This window comes from Palaemon carinicauda, chromosome 3 (assembly GCF_036898095.1).
Source record: "Palaemon carinicauda isolate YSFRI2023 chromosome 3, ASM3689809v2, whole genome shotgun sequence".
NCBI lineage: Eukaryota > Metazoa > Arthropoda > Malacostraca > Decapoda > Palaemonidae > Palaemon > Palaemon carinicauda.
In genome coordinates, this window is record NC_090727.1 from 135471128 (window position 1) to 135489936 (window position 18809).

The window sequence follows — 18809 nt, forward strand, 5'->3', positions numbered from 1 at the left end:
AAGTACGTCTTCCTTACGGAGCCTCGCGATCCTCTTAGGATGCTGATCGACCCCTAGGAGCTGAAGTATCAAGGGTTGCAACCCATACAACAGGACCTCATCAAACCCCTAATCTAGGCGCTCTCAAGAAATGACTTTGACCACCCGCCAAATCAACCAGGATGCGAAAGGCTTCTTAGCCTTCCGGACAACCCATAAAAACAACATTAAAAACATTTCAAGAGAAAGATTAAAAGGATATGGAATTAGGGAATTGTAGTGGTTGAGCCCTCACCCACTACTGCATTCGCTGCTACGAATGGTCCCAGTGTGTAGCAGTCCTCGTAAAGAGTCTGGACATCCTTTAGATAAAAAGACGCGAACACTGACTTGCTTCTCCAATAGGTTGCGTCCATTATACTTCGCAGAGATCTATTTTGCTTAAAGGCCACGGAAGTTGCAACAGCTCTAACTTCGTGCGTCTTCACCTTAAGCAAAGCTCGGTCTTCGTCACTCAGATGTGAATGAGCTTCTCGTATTAACAGTCTGATAAAGTATGATAAAGCATTCTTTGACATAGGCAAAGATGGTTTCTTAACTGAACACCATAAAGCTTCAGATTGGCCTCGTAAAGGTTTAGTACGTTTTAAATAGAACTTAAGAGCTCTCACAGGGCATAAGACTCTTTCTAGTTCATTGCCTACAATCTCCGATAAGCTGGGAATATCGAAAGATTTAGGCCAAGGCCGAGAAGGCAGCTCATTTTTGGCTAGAAAACCAAGTTGTAGCGAACAGGTGGCTTTTTCTGACGAAAATCCGATGTTCTTGCTGAAGGCATGAATCTCACTGACTCTTTTAGCTGAGGCTAAGCATACCAGGAAAAGAGTCTTTAGAGTGAGATCTTTCAGGGAGGCTGATTGTAGCGGCTCAAACCTGTCTGACATGAGGAATCTTAGTACCACGTCTAAATTCCAACCAGGGGTAGCCAATCGACGCTCCTTGGTGGTCTCAAAAGACTTAAGGAGGTCTTGAAGATCTTTATTGTTGGAAAGATCTAAGCCTCTATGCCGGAAGACCGATGCCAACATGCTTCTGTAGCCCTTGATAGTGGGAGCTGAAAGGGATCGTCCTTTTCTCAGGTATAAGAGAAAATCAGCTATTTGAGCTACAGAGGTACTGGTCGAGGATACAGAAACTGACTTGCACCAGTCTCGTTAGACTTCCCACTTCGATTGGTAGACTCTAATGGTGGATGCTCTCCTTGCTCTAGCAATTGCACTGGCTGCCTCCTTCGAAAAGCCTCTAGCTCTCGAGAGTCTTTCGATAGTCTGAAGGCAGTCAGACGAAGAGCGAGGAGGCTTTGGTGTACCTTCTTTACGTGAGGCTGACGTAGAAGGTCCACCCTTAGAGGAAGACTTCTGGGAACGTCTACTAGCCATCGAAGTACCTCGGTGAACCATTCTCTCGCGGGCCAGAGGGGAGCAACTAGCGTCAACCTTGTCCCTTCGTGAGAGGCGAACTTCTGCAGTACCTTGTTGACAATCTTGAACGGTGGGAATGCATAGAGATCCAGATGTGACCAATCTAGGAGAAAGGCATCTATATGTATTGCTGCTGGGTCCGGGACTGGGGAGCAATAGATAGGAAGCCTCTTGGTCAGCGAGGTTGCAAAGAGATCTATGGTTGGTTGGCCCCAAGTGGCCCAATGTCTCTTGCACACATCCTTGTGGAGGGTCCATTCTGTTGGAATTACTTGCCCTTTCCGACTGAGACAATCTGCTATGACATTCAAGTTGCCTTGGATGAACCTCGTTACTAGGGAGATGTCTTGACCTTTTGACCAGATGAGCAGGTCCCTTGCGATCTCGTACAACGTCAGTGAGTGGGTCCCTCCTTGTTTGGAGATGTACGCCAAGGCCGTGGTGTTGTCTGAGTTTACTTCCACCACTTTGCATTGAAGGAGAGACTTGAAGCTTTTCAAGGCCAGATGTACTGCCAACAGCTCCTTGCAGTTGATATGCATGTTCCTCTGACTCGAGTTCCAGTCCTGAGCATTCCCGACCATCTAGTGTCGCGCCCCAGCCCACGTCCGAAGCGTCCGAGAAGAGAACGTGGTTGGGAGTCTGAACAGCCAGGGGAAGACCCTCTCTTAAGTTGATATTGTCCTTCCACCAAGTCAGACAAGACTTCATCTTTTCGGAAATCGGGATCGAGACCGCTTCTAGCGTCTTGTCCTTTTTCCAGTGTAAAGCTAGATGGTATTGAAGCGGACGGAGGTGTAGTCTTCCTAGTGACACAAATTGTTCCAGGGATGATAGCGTCCCTACCAGACTCATCCACAGCCTGACTGAGCAGCGTTCCTTCTTCAGCATGTTCTGGATGAATAACAGGGCTTGACTTATTCTGGGGGCCGACGGAAAAGCCCGAAAAGCTAGACTGTGAATCTCCATCCCTAAATACACAATAGTTTGGGATGGGACCAGTTGCGACTTTTCCAAATTGACTAGGAGTCCCAATTCCTTGGTCAGATCTAGAGTCCACTTGAGATCCTTCAGACACCGACGACTGGAAGAGGCTCTGAGAAGCCAGTCGTCCAAATAAAGGGAGGCTCGGATGTCCGATAAGTGGAGGAATTTGGCTACATTCCTCATCAGCCTCGTAAACACGAGAGGAGCTGTGCTTAGGCCAAAGCACAGGGCCCGAAACTGGTAGACCACATTTTCGAAAACGAATCTCAGAAAAGGTTGGGAGTCTGAGTGAATGGGGACGTGGAAGTAGGCGTCCCTTAGGTCTAGGGAGACCATCCAGTCTTCCCTTCTGACCGCTGCTAAGACTGACTTTGTGGTCTCCATGGAGAACTTCGTCTTTGTGACAAAGACATTCAGAGCACTGACGTCTAGCACCGGTCTCCACCCTCCTGTCTTCTTTGAAACCAGGAAGAGGCGGTTGTAGAATCCCGGTGATTGAAGATCCGAGACTTTGACCACCGCTCCCTTCTCTAGCAAAAGAGACACTTCCAGTTTCAGGGCTTGTCTCTTTTCTTCCTCTCTGTACCTGGGAGAGAGATCGATGGGAGACGTTGCTAGAGGGGGTTTGCGTACAAAAGGGATTTTGTACCCCTCTCTGAGCAACTTCACAGATTGTGAATCTGCGCCTCTCCTCTCCCAGGCTTGCCAGAAGTTCTTGAGTCTGGCTCCCACTGCTGTCTGAAGTTGCGGGCAGTCAGACTCTGCCCTTAGAGGACTTGGATCCTTTCCTCTTCCCTCGCTTCCCTTTGGCACGAGCACCTCCTCTGCTGGAGGCTCTGCCACGAAAGGGCGGAATAAAGCGAGACGCTGGAGTGTCAATCCTCGGTCTAGCAGACAATGTAGGCAAAGGGGGAGCTTTGCGAGCTGAGGACGCAACTAGATCGTGAGTGTCCTTCTGCACTAACGAAGCAGCTATTTCCTTTATCAGGACTTCTGGAAATAGGCACTTGGAAAGGGGAGCAAAGAGAAGCTCAGATCTCTGGCATGGTGTAACTCCAGCAGACAGGAACGAGCAGAGAGACTCTCGCTTTTTCAGGACTCCGGACGCAAATGAGGCAGCAAGCTCATTGGACCCATCACGGACGGCCTTGTCCATGCAGGACATAATGAGCAAAGAAGTCTCTTTATCTGTCGAAGAGATTTTCCTCCTCAGGGCTCCTAGGCACCAGTCTAAGAAGTTAAAGACTTCAAAAGCCCTAAAGATTCCTTTCATAAGGTGGTCCAGGTCCGATGATGACCAACAAATCTTTGAGCGTCTCATGGCAAGGCGGCGGGGAGAGTCTACAAGACTTGAGAAGTCGCCCTGGGCAGAGGCAGGAACTCCCAAGCCGAGAACTTCTCCCGTGGCATACCAGATGCTCGATCTAGAGGAGAGTTTAGCAGGGGGAAAAGCAAATGCTGTCTTCCCTAAACTCTTCTTGGACTCTAACCAGTCTCCTATCACCCGCAAAGCTCTCTTAGACGAGCGTGCGAGGACGAGTCTAGTAAAGGCAGGTGCGGTAGAAGGCATGCCTAAAACAAACTCTGAAGGCGGAGAACGAGGAGCCACTGAAACAAACTGGTCAGGAAACAACTCTTTGAAAATAGCCAAAACTTTTCTAAAGTCCAAAGATGGTTGAGTTGACTTAGGCTCGTCCAGTTCTGATTGTTGATCATCTTGATGTGCAGCAACATCATCATCAGAAAGTTCCTCATCCGAAAACTGATGAGGAAACGGCAACGGAGTGGGTAACGTCTGGTTCGCTGAGTCCGGTCGCACTGGTGCATGCGTGACGGAGCCGGACGCAACGTCATGGAACTGCTGCACAGTCTGTGAACTGTCAACAACCATGGTAGCGCGAGGACGCACAGCGTCTACCGAAGACTGTCTAGACCGACTGGGTTGCGCAGTGGAAACCACACTGGGTTGCGGAGGTTGACGCACCGCGTCAAAACAAGTCACCTCTGATGGTTGTTGAACGTCCAGAACGTCAACAACCACCTCCGTGCGTCGCTTAACGTCAACATGCGGCTGGCAACCCACACTGGATCGCATCAGTGGAGGAACCCCCTCAACTGGTATACGTGAGAAGGTTACCTCAGCGTCAACAGGACGCACAACCGAACGCTTGGAAGGTTGTAGGCTAGGTACTGCACTCGCTGCTGGTACGGCAGCAACCTTCTCCGCATGAAAGTCCTGCATCAAAGACGTAAGCTTGGACTGCATGTCTCGCAGCAAAGCCCATTTAGGGTCTACGGGAGCAGGTGCGGCGACAGACGGTGTTAGTGCCTGAAGCGGAACCGCTTTGCCTCTCTTAGGCGGTGAGCAGTCATCAGATGACGGCAACGAGTCCGAACTGACCCAGTGGCTACCACCGGGACGTTGGACTTGTCCTGAAGGGACCGATTTACGTTTTAAAGGTCGTGAGATCTTGGTCCAAAGTTTCTTACGAGAAACACCTTCAGACGACGAGGTATAAATGGGCTCTCTCGTCTTACGTAGGTAGGGGCGATCTTGGGGAGATATGCCTGATACCATGGAGGGAACGTCTGTTCGCTGATTAAAGCCTCTCGAACCCATGCGTCGTGCGACATTGCTTCTCCCCTGGACTTGGGAGCTTGCAAGAGGTCCCGGACTAGGAGGACGACAGGCACGAACAGACGAACCCTCAAGCGCAACACTGTTCACAACACTATCACTTGGCACTTTAGCACTTCCCACTGCACTTTGGCACTTAAGCTCCTTAGCATCCGCCATGAGCTGATTGCGGTCACTTGCAAGGGACTCTACTCTCTCCCCCAGGGCATGGATGGCACGCATCATGTCAGCCATCGAAGGTTCCTGAGTGCTAGGAGGGGGGTTAGGAACAACCACTACAGGGGAAGGAATAGGTTGTGGGGCATGAGGAGAGGAAACATCAATAGACCTAGAAGAACTTCTCCTAATTCTATCTCTCTCTAGCCTGCGTGTGTACTTTTCAAATTCGATAAAATCGAATTCCGAAAGGCCCACGCACTCCTCACACCGATCTTCCAATTGACAGGTTTTACCCCGACAATTGGAACAAACAGTGTGAGGGTCGATAGAAGCCTTCGGAAGACGCCTAGAACAGTCCCTAGCATTGCATTTTCTAAATTTGGGAACTTGTGAAGGGTCAGCCATTTTGAATTGGTCAAGGGAAAATTCCAAAAAACGATCTAAGTCATCAACAATGAATCCGATACAAAAAAGAGTTCAAGGATTTGTTTGAAGAAAAACCCTGCACAGCGAAAGCTCAAAACCAGAATATAGTATTTCACCAATATGATGTGAAAAACTCCAGTTTAGCAACAGCGAGTAAAGTACGTCTTGTCGACACGTCGACAGAGAGAACATTGAGTCTTTGTTTACATAGAGCTTGGTATCTGGTCGACAGATGGCGCTGTTGGGCACACCCGCAACCTGTATAGCGATCGCTGGCGAGTTTTTTCCGTACAGTTTGTCTGTCGAGCAACAGAGTTGCAGCTATATATTCACCGGCTAAGTTAAATATTTAAAAAACATATATTAAAGATTTTCCTCTCTCTATTTTACACAAACGAAACTACAATTCAATTCTATGAAATTCCTTACAATACAGATAGCTTATTGAAACATAAAACATAATTAGTGATGATTACCAATTTGAATGTCTGGAGAAGGCTCTGGTGTAGAGACTGCATCTTTGTCCTGTTCCTGCTTCTCTTTTTTGGTGCGCTTGGGTCTAGCTATTGGTTTGGATAGCTGTAATTTTGAAAATGGCTCAACTGGCACTGGATCTGCCTGACAAAAAAAAATGTGTTTAGTACATCTTATTGTGGTTAGACAAACTGAAAAGTTACCTGAATCATATAAATTCTTTATAATCCTGGAATAAAATTGGTAGTAAATAGAAATCATATTCAGTGTATTTCTTTAAATCGCTCAGCACCTAATGATAAAATAAATTCTAGAAGTACTGTACATAAATAAAACCCAAATCTGGTGAACAATGTATTTTATAAACAATATTGAGACCGCATGTTCAATTAAGTATGGAAAATGCTAAAGACGAGAGACATGAAAATTCTTTTGTGAAATATGTTATTTTTATTAATAAAATAAATTTTTGAATATACTTACCCGATAATCATGTAGCTGTCAACTCCGTTGCCCGACAGAATTCTATGCAGGGATACGCCAGCTATCACAATACTAGAAGGGGGTGTATTTACCAGCGCCACCTGTGGCCAGGTACTCAAGTACTTCTTGTTGACACCTCCTCAATTATTCCTCGGTCCACTGGTTCTCTATGGGGAGGAAGGGAGGGTCGATTAAATCATGATTATCGGGTAAGTATATTCAAAAATTTATTTTATTAATAAAAATAACATTTTTCAATATTAAACTTACCCGATAATCATGTAGCTGATTCACACCCAGGGGGGTGGGTGAAAACCAGTGTACAAGATTAAAGGATAGCTAAGTATCCCATATTTCATATAATCAGTTATCCACAATAACAATGAAATAATAAGTACCTGGTAAGGAAGTCGACTTGAACCGTTACTCTGCCTTTAATAAGATCGTCTTCCTTACTGAGCGCAGCGTTCCTCTTGGGAGGCTGAATCAACTCAAAGGTGCTAAAGTATACAGGGCTGCAACCCATACTAAAGGACCTCATCACAACCTTTAACCTTGGCGCTTCTCAAGAAAGAATTGACCACCCGCCAAATCAACAAGGATGTGGAAGGCTTCTTAGCCGACCGTACAACCCATAAAAAGTATTCAAGAGAAAGGTTAAAAAGTTATGGGATTATGGGAATGTAGTGGCTGAGCCCTCGCCTACTACTGCATTCGTTGCTACGAATGGACCCAGGGTGTAGCAGTACTCGTAAAGAGACTGGACATCTTTGAGATAGAATGATGCGAACACTGACTTGTTTCTCCAATAGGTTGCATCCATAACACTCTGCAGAGAACGGTTCTGTTTGAAGGCCACTGAAGTAGCCACAGCTCTCACTTCATGTGTCCTTACCTTCAGCAAAGCAAGGTCTTCTTCCTTCAGATGAGAATTTGCTTCTCTAATCAGAAGCCTGATGTAGTAAGAAACTGAGTTCTTAGACATTGGTAGAGAAGGCTTCTTGATAGCACACCATAAGGCTTCTGATTGTCCTCGTAATGGTTTTGACCTTCTTAGATAGTACTTAAGAGCTCTAACTGGGCAAAGTACTCTCTCCAGTTCGTTCCCCACCATGTTGGACAGGCTTGGGATCTCGAACGACTTAGGCCAAGGACGGGAAGGAAGCTCGTTTTTAGCCAAAAAACCGAGCTGCAAGGAACATGTAGCCGTTTCAGATGTGAAACCTATGTTCCTGCTGAAGGCGTGGATCTCACTTACTCTTTTACCTGTTGCTAAGCACACGAGGAAAAGAGTTTTTAATGTGAGGTCCTTAAAAGAGGCTGATTGGAGCGGTTCAAATCCTGGTGACATTAGGAACCTTAGGACCACGTCTAGATTCCAGCCTGGAGTGGACAACCGACGTTCCTTTGAGGTCTCAAAAGACCTAAGGAGGTCCTGTAGATCTTTGTTGGAGGAAAGATCCAAGCCTCTGTGGCGGAAAACCGCTGCCAACAAACTTCTGTAACCCTTGATCGTAGGAGCTGATAGGGATCTTACGTTCCTTAGATGTAACAGGAAGTCAGCAATCTGGGTTACATTGGTACTGGTTGAGGAAAACTGCATTGGCCTTGCACCAGCTTCGGAAGACTTCCCATTAAGACTGATAGACTCTGAGAGTGGATGTCGTCCTTGCTCTGGCAATCGCTCTGGCTGCCTTCTTCGAAAAGCCTCTAGCTCTTGAGAGTCTTTCGATAGTCTGAAGGCAGTCAGACGAAGAGCGTGGAGGATGGGTGTACCTTCTTTACGTGAGGTTGACGCAGAAGGTCCACTCTAGGAGGAAGAGTCCTGGGAACGTCGACCAGCCATTGCAGTACCTCAGTGAACCATTCTCTCGCGGGCCAGAGGGGAGCAACCAACGTCAGCCGTGTCCCTTTGTGAGAGGCGAACTTCTGAAGTACCCTGTTGACAATCTTGAACGGCGGGAATGCATACAGGTTGAGATGGGACCAATCCAGCAGAAAGGCATCCACGCGAACTGCTGCTGGGTCTGGAATCGGAGAACAATACAAGAGGAGCCTCTTGGTCATCGAGGTAGCGAATAGATCTATGGTTGGCTGACCCCACAGGGCCCAAAGTCTGCTGCAAACATTCTTGTGAAGGGTCCACTCTGTGGGGAAGACCTGACCCTTCCGGCTGAGGCGATCTGCCATGACATTCATATCGCCCTGAATGAGCCTCGATACCAGCGTGAGCTTTCGATCTTTTGACCAAATGAGGAGGTCCCTTGCGATCTCGAACAACTTCCTCGAATGAGTCCCTCCCTGCTTGGAGATGTAAGCCAAGGCTGTGGTGTAGTCGGAGCGCGATGAGGAAGAGGCTGCGCAGAACAAGGTAAATGTCTCGCAAGCTGAGGCTCCTGAGGCGCAAGGCTAAGGTGTTGTGGTGCTTGCCTTATGGAGGGTTGAGCTCGCTGCAGCAAGAGCTGAGGAGACTGACTCATGGACGGGAGAGGTTGTTGTACCTCAACCGAGTGTTGCATCACTGGTGGAGCAGCAAGTGGAGGCGGAGGAAGAGAGGTATAATCCTCCTGATCCCAATGTAAAGGTTGCCTTAAGAAAGGCGGAGGCTGAACACCACAGGGAACAGCAAACTCAGCACGTGTCTCAACATCGTACGCCTGGCAGGTGGAACTGCTGGCAGGTGGTACTGCGATCAGGCGGAGCGAGTGTAGGTGGAGGGAGTGTAGGCGGAGGCGGAGGAGCAACACTCTCAGCCCGACACTCACGCATCAAGTCCGAAAGCTGTGCTTGCATGGACTGTAGTAGAGTCCACAACATCGTACGCCTGGCAGATGGTACTGTGATCAGGCGGAGCGAGTGTAGGAGGAGGGAGTGTAGGCGGAGGCGGAGGAGCAACACTCTCAGCCCGACACTCACTCATCAAGTCCGAAAGCTGTGCTTGAATGGACTGTAGTAGAGTCCACAACATCGTACGCCTGGCAGATGGTACTGTGATCAGGCGGAGCGAGTGTAGGAGGAGGGAGTGTAGGCGGAGGCGGAGGAGCAACACTCTCAGCCCGACACTCACTCATCAAGTCCGAAAGCTGTGCTTGCATGGACTGTAGTAGAGTTCACAACATCGTACGCCTGGCAGGAGGTACTGTGATCAGGCGGAGCGAGTGTAGGTGGAGGGAGTGTAGGCGGAGGCGGAGGCGCAACACTCTCAGCCCGACACTCACGCATCAAGACCGAAAGTTGTGACTGTATGGACTGCAGTAGAGTTAACTTGGGGTCGGCAGACACTAAGTTCTGCTGAGGTAAAGCCTTAACAGCAGAGATCTGTTGTGGCAGAACCTTACTCCTCTTAGGCGGAGTGAGATCAACTGATGACTGAGGAGAGTCAGAGCTAACCCAATGACTGCATTCGGGTTGTGAACTTTAACTTCGTACGTCTGGCATAGGTCTGGACTTAACGTTTAAGAAGTCTTGAGACCTGAGACCAGCGTTACTCTGCCTTTATTTTCTCCCCTAATCTCTTCTGCAGACGAGCAAAATAAGGGCTCAATCGTCTGCGGGTGGGAGTGACGGTCTCGGTAAGACACGCCCACAACCACCGAGAATACTTCTGTGCGCCGATCAAGGCCTGCTGAACCCTTATGCCCTTCGACATTGCTTCTCCCCTGGGCTTGGGAGCTTGCAAGAGGTCCCGGACTGGGAGGACGACTGGCGCGCACAAAAGTACCCTCACGCACTAATCACTTATCACTTTGATTTCTGTTTGCACTTATTTCACTGAACTCGAAACTTTAAGTGGTTTGTACCTGAAATACGCAATTCTATCCTTTCTCAAAGTTAGTAATTGCGAAAACAGAATTACAATGTAACAGAAAAATCTAATGAAAGATAATTCAGTGGTTGGAAAGAGACTAAACACTAGATCACTCTAGAAACGTTTAGTTTTTTCCCCTAAAGAGACTAGGGAGAAGAGCAAAAAACGATAACGACGTTACTCGTACGCCTGGCAGGCTTGAATGAAACGTTTATCCTCTTTCTCCCTCCGTCTCTATCTCTCTCTCTCTCTCTCTCTCTTGACTTAGAACCTGAGAGAAGAGCCCAATCATATATATCGTTAAAACATATTATTGTTAAAGGAAAAAAAAACTGAAAAGTTCCTTTATTAGGATCAAAACCATTAAGTTAAGAAAGAATGAACAAAACGCTAGACACGGTTACTCTTACTGCAACGTGAAACCGTGAACATTCTTTCTCTATCGTAACGATAGAGTGAAAGTTGAACGTTCTGAACGTCAACAACTGCAGAGACAAAACAAAACGTTAGTTCAACTTTGAAAACAGTACGAGACTGTCAAAGAAAATCTTTCAAACTCTGTGGCGGAAATAGCATAATATGTTAACAGGTAAAACCGAAATGACGGGCTCAAAGTTTATTAACTTCGGTAAAAGACCGCCTACTATTAGGAAGGTCGAATATAAACAAATATAAAAATTAATTTTAATGAGTTTATAATAAAAGGAAGTTAATCGAAGAGGCCTATAAGAGGCGGAGAGATATAAAATAAATCTATAACTTTTGTTAAGCAAAATTAAGAAAGAGAGTCTATACTCTCTTAGACACCAACACTTCCGTCTAAGGGAAGGGTCGGCCATTGAAAGGTGAACGAGAGTTCATACTCTCTCGTCACCAAAAATAATCAAATTAATTCCAAAAGCTAACTAAGCTAATATAGAAGTTTCCAGTAAAGCGACAGCCGAAATCAAAGAGAAATACTTCACCAAAGTCGTGAAAATACTCCAAGAACATAAGCGTATCCCAGAACGTCTTGCCGGAAGCACGACAGAGGAATAATTGAGGAGGTGTCAACAAGAAGTACTTGAGTACCTGGCCACAGGTGGCGCTGGTAAATACACCCCCTTCTAGTATTGTGATAGCTGGCGTATCCCTCCATAGAATTCTGTCGGGCAACGGAGTTGACAGCTACATGATTATCGGGTAAGTTTAATATTGAAAAATACTCTATTCCTCAAGTTTTTTAAAGTTAATATACTCTATTTCTTAAGATTTCTTTTAAACAGTAAATACAATATTTCTTAAGTATTTTTTCTTTTCTTTTTTTCCAAACAGTACTGTGATTACATTCGTAACAACTAGATACGGAGCTTCTAACATCCTGCTAAGTAGACAATTTCCTCAATGAACCCCGACTAAATTACCAATAATACACAGATCTTTTGATTAACTCTTTTATAGCATTGGGCCTTATCCAGCAATAAAGAATGGCAGTTCATGGCAGCAAGTAATAAGTTGTACCAACCGTGTGTCACACAATTGTACATAATTCCTTTTGTATATATTATGCTTGTATCTTCGCTCTTCCTCGCACTAAAACGAACATGAAAATTCATGTTCGTTTTAGTGCGAGGAAGAGCGAAGATACAAGCATAATATATACAAAAGGAATTATGTACAATTGTGTGACACACGGTTGGTACAAAGTTCACAATCCTGATAAAATACTCAACAGATTTCACCTGTGTAATATTGTTTGACTTATCTAAATACTATTTCACATTCATATTCTGCACTATGTTCCTTTAGCAACATCTTGTGATTGTTTTCAAGTTTAACCCTTATATTAGAACAGTACTGTTCACTCTACTGTAGTGTTATAACTTTGACAAAATTATCTTCAATTTTAGGCAACGTAACCGAAAGTACCAGATTATAAGTACTATTAAACAAGTGCTAGTTTCCAAAGTCCTTTCTTCACATTTGCATAGCAACCAAGGTACCTCTTTTATCTCTGGTAGTAGCATGTTCATCATTAATTTTTCTGTATGTAAACTAATTGCACAAACCTTACCTTGTCCATGCCATGCATTTCTAATTGATTTTCTAAAAACGGTTCTGACATTTCATGAATAGGTTAGTGTATTCTTCTAGGTATAATGTATAGCCTTGCTTGCAATAATAAGAAACTATAAAATTCCTAAAAGCCTGAATAATGGCTAGCTCATAAAGGTGATCATCTAGTAACTTTTCTGATCTAATTCCTGTGATAACACAGGAAGACGGGCGACTAACTACAAAGCTGTTCTTGTATCATATGTACATATTACTGCATTCCTTTACTCAGCTCTTAAAAACTCTCGATGGTCTTGTTCCATTTTGAGAAAAGTTTAGTGTCACCCAAGAAAAGCCAATACCATATTGATGTTTACGGATTGCCAACCACCTTAGAATTTCAGTAACTGTACTGTATGCTGCCGTCATTACTGGGCCACATTAGCAAGGGAATAAAGAGCAAACAGGAAAACTGTCTACCAAGAACTAGAGTATGGAAATGGGCAGATTTGCAAAAAAAAAAAAAAAAAAAAACACACAGTTAAAGTTATCGGGGAACAGCTGCAAATCCTTTCTTCTTTCTAAATACCCTTCACAAACAATGAACTGTCAAAATATTTATCAAAATGAAAAATCCAGGAGATTAAAACAGCTAGATGAGGACACGAGAACTACGGCTGTACTATACGGCAGCTGAAAACAAAGTGGGAGCTCAATGTCTGTCGGGTGGCCAGGCCTTAACTGCCAACCTCAAGCTAACTATTGCATCCTTGTTTAGTTTTAACCGCTGTATCCAGCTTTGGTGAAAGCATGCTCCTACTAAAGGACAAAGGTTTGTATTTGTATAGGAACAAACATCATCTTGATGCACTCTTGTAAGATAATAAAAGCTGCACTGTATCTTAACCCTTTTACCCCCAAAGGACGTACTGGTACGTTTCACAAAACCCATCCCTTTACCCCCATGGACGTACTGGTACGTCCTTGCAAAAAAATGCTATAAATTTTTTTTTTTATATTTTTGATAATTTTTTTGAGAAAATTCAGGCATTTTCCAAGAGAATTAGACCAACCTGACCTCTCTATGACAAAAATTAAGGCTGTTAGAGCAATTTTAAAAAAATATACTGCAAAATGTGCTGGGAAAAAAATAACCCCCTGGGGGTTAAGGGTTGGAAATTTCCAAAGAGCCTGGGGGTAAAAGGGATAAAAAGGGATACTATCAGACTGAAGACCTTATAAGTCTTCTTTCCCACCGTTATCCCTACATTAAGAAGTCTGTTGCCTGATGCGCCCTCTCCAATGCCTTCTATCAAAGGCATCCTCTTCCACCAAACCTCCTCTCTTAGTATCATTCACCATATTTGGCCATCTAATTCTCTGCCTCCCTCTCAATCTTCTCTCCCTAACAGGGTCCTCACAAGCCCTCCTCACTTCCTCCCTGCCTTCCATCCTCAACATGTGCCCACACCATCTAAGGTGTGGCACTCTCATCACCTCCGTAATCTTTACTATGCCTTCTATTCTTCTTATTTCATAATTTTCAAATCTTTCAAGCATTGATATTTCAATAATCCATATCAGCATTCTCATCTCAGTTTTCTCAAACTTTGCTTCCTCTCTTCATCTTAGAGCCCAAGTTTCCGATCCATACATTAACACAGGTCTTATTACGGTGCTACAGATGTTAACTTTTAGCTTGATTGGCATTTACCTATCACATACCACTCCTCCTACCTCCCTCCCCTTCCTCCCGGGTGCTTTTATCCTATTTCTAACTTCAGCCTCACATCCTACTTTCTACCTTATAGTAAATCCAAATTATCTAAATTGTTCCACAAGTTATACAACCGAGCCTCTACTTTCATGTGTGGCTATCCTCTCCCTACTTTCTTAATGCTCCCCATAGCTTCAGTCTTATCTCAAGCCATCCCTCTCTAAAACCTCTTGACACTGTACAACCTTTCTCCAGTAAGTCTTCCTTTTTTCAGCAGTAATCACCAAATCATCCGCCGATAGCAACTCCTGCAACTCTTAATTTCTTATCTCTTCTTTTAAAACATCCATAACTACCACAAATAACAATGGACTTAATGCTGACCCCTGTTATAATCCAACACTAAATTAAAAGGTTTCTCTTTCGCCAAAAGCTATGATTACTTTTGTTCTTGTTCTTTTGTACATCATCTCTACCATTCTAACCAACTTCTCTGGGACTTTCCTCTTCAGCAAGCACCATTTCTTTATGGTAATACTTCCTGCTTCTTATTTTTCATAAATTCCATTAAGTTCCTTTTACCAAGCTGTCCAGGCTTCTTTACCTTTGTTTAATTACAAATTTCTTTGAGCTAGCACTATAAATCTATAGATGACTTAATGGTTTACTTAAATAACTACAGAACAACACAACAACAATAACAATAATAATAATAATAATAATAACAAAAACAACCTGAATGGAGATAAAATCAAATTAAATACCCTCAGGAAAAAGGGTTCTTACATGCTCATCATGATGTGAATGTTAATGATAAAGAATAAAAACTACATGTCATTTGCACCAAAACATAAAATGGATACAATTTACCCCTTACCCTACTCCTTAAATCGAGTTAAATTACAGGAGATAGGGTATTCATAGACATGTAAAATCTGCAAGTACAAATCTGCGCATGAACTTTTTCATTTTTGCATAAAATGTTATTTTGATAATAAAATAAATTTTTGAATATACTTACCCGGTGATTATATAGCTGCAACTCTGTTGCCCAACAGACAACTCTACGGTAAAAACTCGCCAGCGATCGCTACACAGGTTGTGGGTGTGCCCAACAGCGCAATCTGTCGTCCAGATACCCAGTACTCAATGTAAACAAAGACTCAATTTTCTCCTCGTCCCACTGCGTCTCTATTGGGGAGGAAGGGAGGGTCCTTTAATTTATAATCACCGGGTAAGTATATTCAAAAATTTATTTTATTATCAAAATAACATTTTTCAATATTTAACTTAGCCGGTGATTATATAGCTGATTCACACCCAGGGGGGTGGGTAGAGACCAGCAATATATGTTTACACTTTTATGAGCTAAGAGTTTTTATTTCATTTTAGAAGTTATCAAAATAACAAAAACAAAATAAATAGGTACCTGGTAAGGAAGTCGACTTGAACAATTACTCTGCCTTTTAAGTACGTCTTCCTTACGGAGCCTCGCGATCCTCTTAGGATGCTGATCGACCCCTAGGATCTGAAGTATCAAGGGTTGCAACCCATACCACAGGACCTCATCAAAACCCCTAATCTAGGCCCTCTCAAGAAATGACTTTGACCACCCGCCAAATCAACCAGGATGCGAAAGGCTTCTTAGCCTTCCGGACAACCCAAAAAACAACAATAAAAACATTTCAAGAGAAAGATTAAAAGGGTATGGAATTAGGGAATTGTAGTGGTTGAGCCCTCACCCACTACTGCACTCCCTGCTACGAATGGTCCCAGTGTGTAGCAGTTCTTGTAAAGAGACTGGACATCTTTCAAGTAAAATGACGCGAACACTGACTTGCTTCTCCAATAGGTTGCGTCCATTGTACTTTGCAGAGATATATTTTGCTTAAAGGCCACGGAAGTTGTTACAGCTCTAACTTCGTGCGTCTTCACCTTAAGCAAAGTTCGGTCTTCCTCACTCAGATGTGAATGAGCTTCTCGTATTAACAATCTGATAAAGTCTGACCAAGCATTCTTTGACAAAGGCAAGGATGGTTTCTTAACTGAACACCATAAAGCTTCAGATTGGCCTTGTAAAGGTTTAGTACGCTTTAAATAGAACTTAAGAGCTCTAACAGGGCATAAGACTTTCTAGTTCATTGCCTACGATCTCCGATAAGCTGGGGATATCGAAAGATTTAGGCCAAGGCCGAGAAGGCAGCTCATTTTTGGCTAGAAAACCAAGTTGTAGCGAACAAGTGGCTTTTTCTGACGAAAATCCTATGTTCTTGCTGAAGGCATGAATCTCACTGACTCTTTTAGCCGAGGCTAAGCATACCAGGAAAAGAGTCTTAAGAGTGAGATCTTTCAGGGAGGCTGATTGTAACGGCTCCAACCTGTCTGACATGAAGAATCTTAGTACCACGTCTAAATTCCATCCAGGGGTAGCCAAACGACGCTCCTTGGTGGTCTCAAAAGACTTAAGGAGGTCTTGCAGATCTTTATGTTTGGAAAGATCTAAGCCTCTATGCCGGAAGACCGATGCCAACATGCTTCTGTAGCCCTTGATAGTGGGAGCTGAAAGGGATCGTCCTTTTCTCAGGTATAAGAGAAAAACAGCTATTTGAGCTACAGAGGTACTGGTCGAGGATACAGAAACTAACTTGCACCAGTCTCGGAAGACTTCCCACTTCGATTGGTAGACTCCAATGGAAGAAGCTCTCCTTGCTCTAGCAATCGCACTGGCTGCTTCCTTCGAAAAGCCTCTAGCTCTCGAGAGTCTTTCGATAGTCTGAAGGCAGTCAGACGAAGAGCGTGGAGGCTTTGGAGTACCTTCTTTACGTGTGGCTGACGTAGAAGGTCTACCCTTAGAGGAAGACTACTGGGAACGTCTACTAACTATCGAAGTATCTCGGTGAACCATTCTCTCGCGGGCCAGAGGAAAGCAACTAACGTCAACCTTGTCCCTTCGTGAGAGGCGAACTTCTGCAGTACCTTGTTGACAATCTTGAACGGTGGGAATGCGTAGAGATCCAGATGTGACCAATCTAGGAGGAAAGCATCTATATGTATTGCTGCTGGGTCCGGGACTGGAGAGCAATAGATTGGAAGCCTCTTGGTCAGCGAGGTTGCAAAGAGATCTATGGATGGTTTTACCCCAAGTGGCCCAAAGTCTCTTGCACACATCCTTGTGGAGGGTCCATTCGGTTGGAATTACTTGCCCTTTCCGACTGAGACAATCTGCTATGACGTTCAAGTCGCCTTGGATGAACCTCGTTACTAGGGAGATGTCTTGACCTTTTGACCAGATGAGCAGGTCCCTTGCGATCTCGTACAACGTCAGTGAGTGGGTACCTCCTTGTTTGGAGATGTACGCCAAGGCCGTGGTGATGTCCGAGTTAACTTCCACCACTTTGCCTCGAAGGAGAGACTTGAAGCTTTTCAAGGCCAGATGTACTGCCAACAGCTCCTTGCAGTTGATATGCATGCTCCTCTGACTCGAGTTCCACAGTCCTGAGCATTCCCGACCGTCTAGTGTCGCGCCCCAGCCCACGTCCGATGCGTCCGAGAAGAGAACGTGGTTGGGAGTCTGAACAGCCAGGGGAAGACCCTCTCTTAGGTTGATATTGTCCTTCCACCAAGTCAGACAAGACTTTATCTTTTCGGAAACCGGGATCGAGACCGCTTCTAGCGTCTTGTCCTTTTTCCAGTGAAAAGCTAGATGGTATTGAAGAGGACGGAGGTGTAGTCTTCCTAGTAACACAAATTGTTCCACGGATGACAGCGTCCCTACCAGACTCATCCACAGCCTGACTGAGCAGCGTTCCTTCTTCAGCATCTTCTGGATGGATAGCAGGGCTTGATCTATTCTGGGGGCTGATCGTCTTGTTGTTCAGCAACGTCCTCATCAGAGGGTTCCTCATCCGAAAACTGATGAGTAAACGGCAACGGAGTGGGCAACGTCTGGCTCGCTGAGTCCGGTCGCACTGGTGCATGCGTGACGGAGCCGGACGCAACATCATGGAACTGCTGCACAGTCTGTGAACTGTCAACAACCAAGGGTGCGCGAGGAAGCACAGCGTCAACCCGAGACTGTCTAGACCGTCTGGGTTGTGCAGTCAACACCCTACCGGGTTGCTGAGGTTGACGCACTGCGTCAAAACAAGTCACCTCTGCTGGTTGTTGAACGTCCTGAACGTCAACAACCACCTCCGAGCGTCGCTTAACGTCAACGTGCGGCTGGCAACCCACACTGGGTCGCATCGGTGGAGGAACCACCTCAACTGGCAGACGCGAGTAGGTTACCTCAGCGTCAACAGGGCGCACAACCGACAAGTTGGAAGGTTGTTGGCCAGAAGGTTCGGTAGCAACCTTCTCCGCATTAAAGTCCTCTATCAAGGACGCAAGCTTGGACTGCATGTCTTGCAGCAAAGCCCATTTAGGGTCTACGGGAGCAGGTGTGGCAACAGACGGGGTTAGCGACTGAGGCGGTACCGCTTACCATCCCTGAAAGCCTTGTTATGCATGACATAATTGTACAGCAAAACTTCAAAGGCTCGAAAACAGCTGTGAAGTTGACCTGTAAACAACTAGGAGCGTCTCCTGGCCAGCCGCCAGGGAGAGTCTACGAGAATTGAGAAG

At 45.2% G+C, this 18809-nt stretch overlaps 1 protein-coding gene across 1 annotated transcript in view; it reads right to left on the bottom strand.

Moving 5' to 3' along the window:
* LOC137638564 (enolase-phosphatase E1-like) overlaps positions 1-18809 on the bottom strand; it is a 50419-nt gene that overhangs the window by 10039 nt on the left and 21571 nt on the right. The window contains exon 3 of the mRNA XM_068370735.1: positions 6147-6288. Within this exon, the coding sequence (XP_068226836.1) occupies positions 6147-6288 (142 nt within the window). The remainder of the gene's footprint in view (positions 1-6146; positions 6289-18809) is intronic.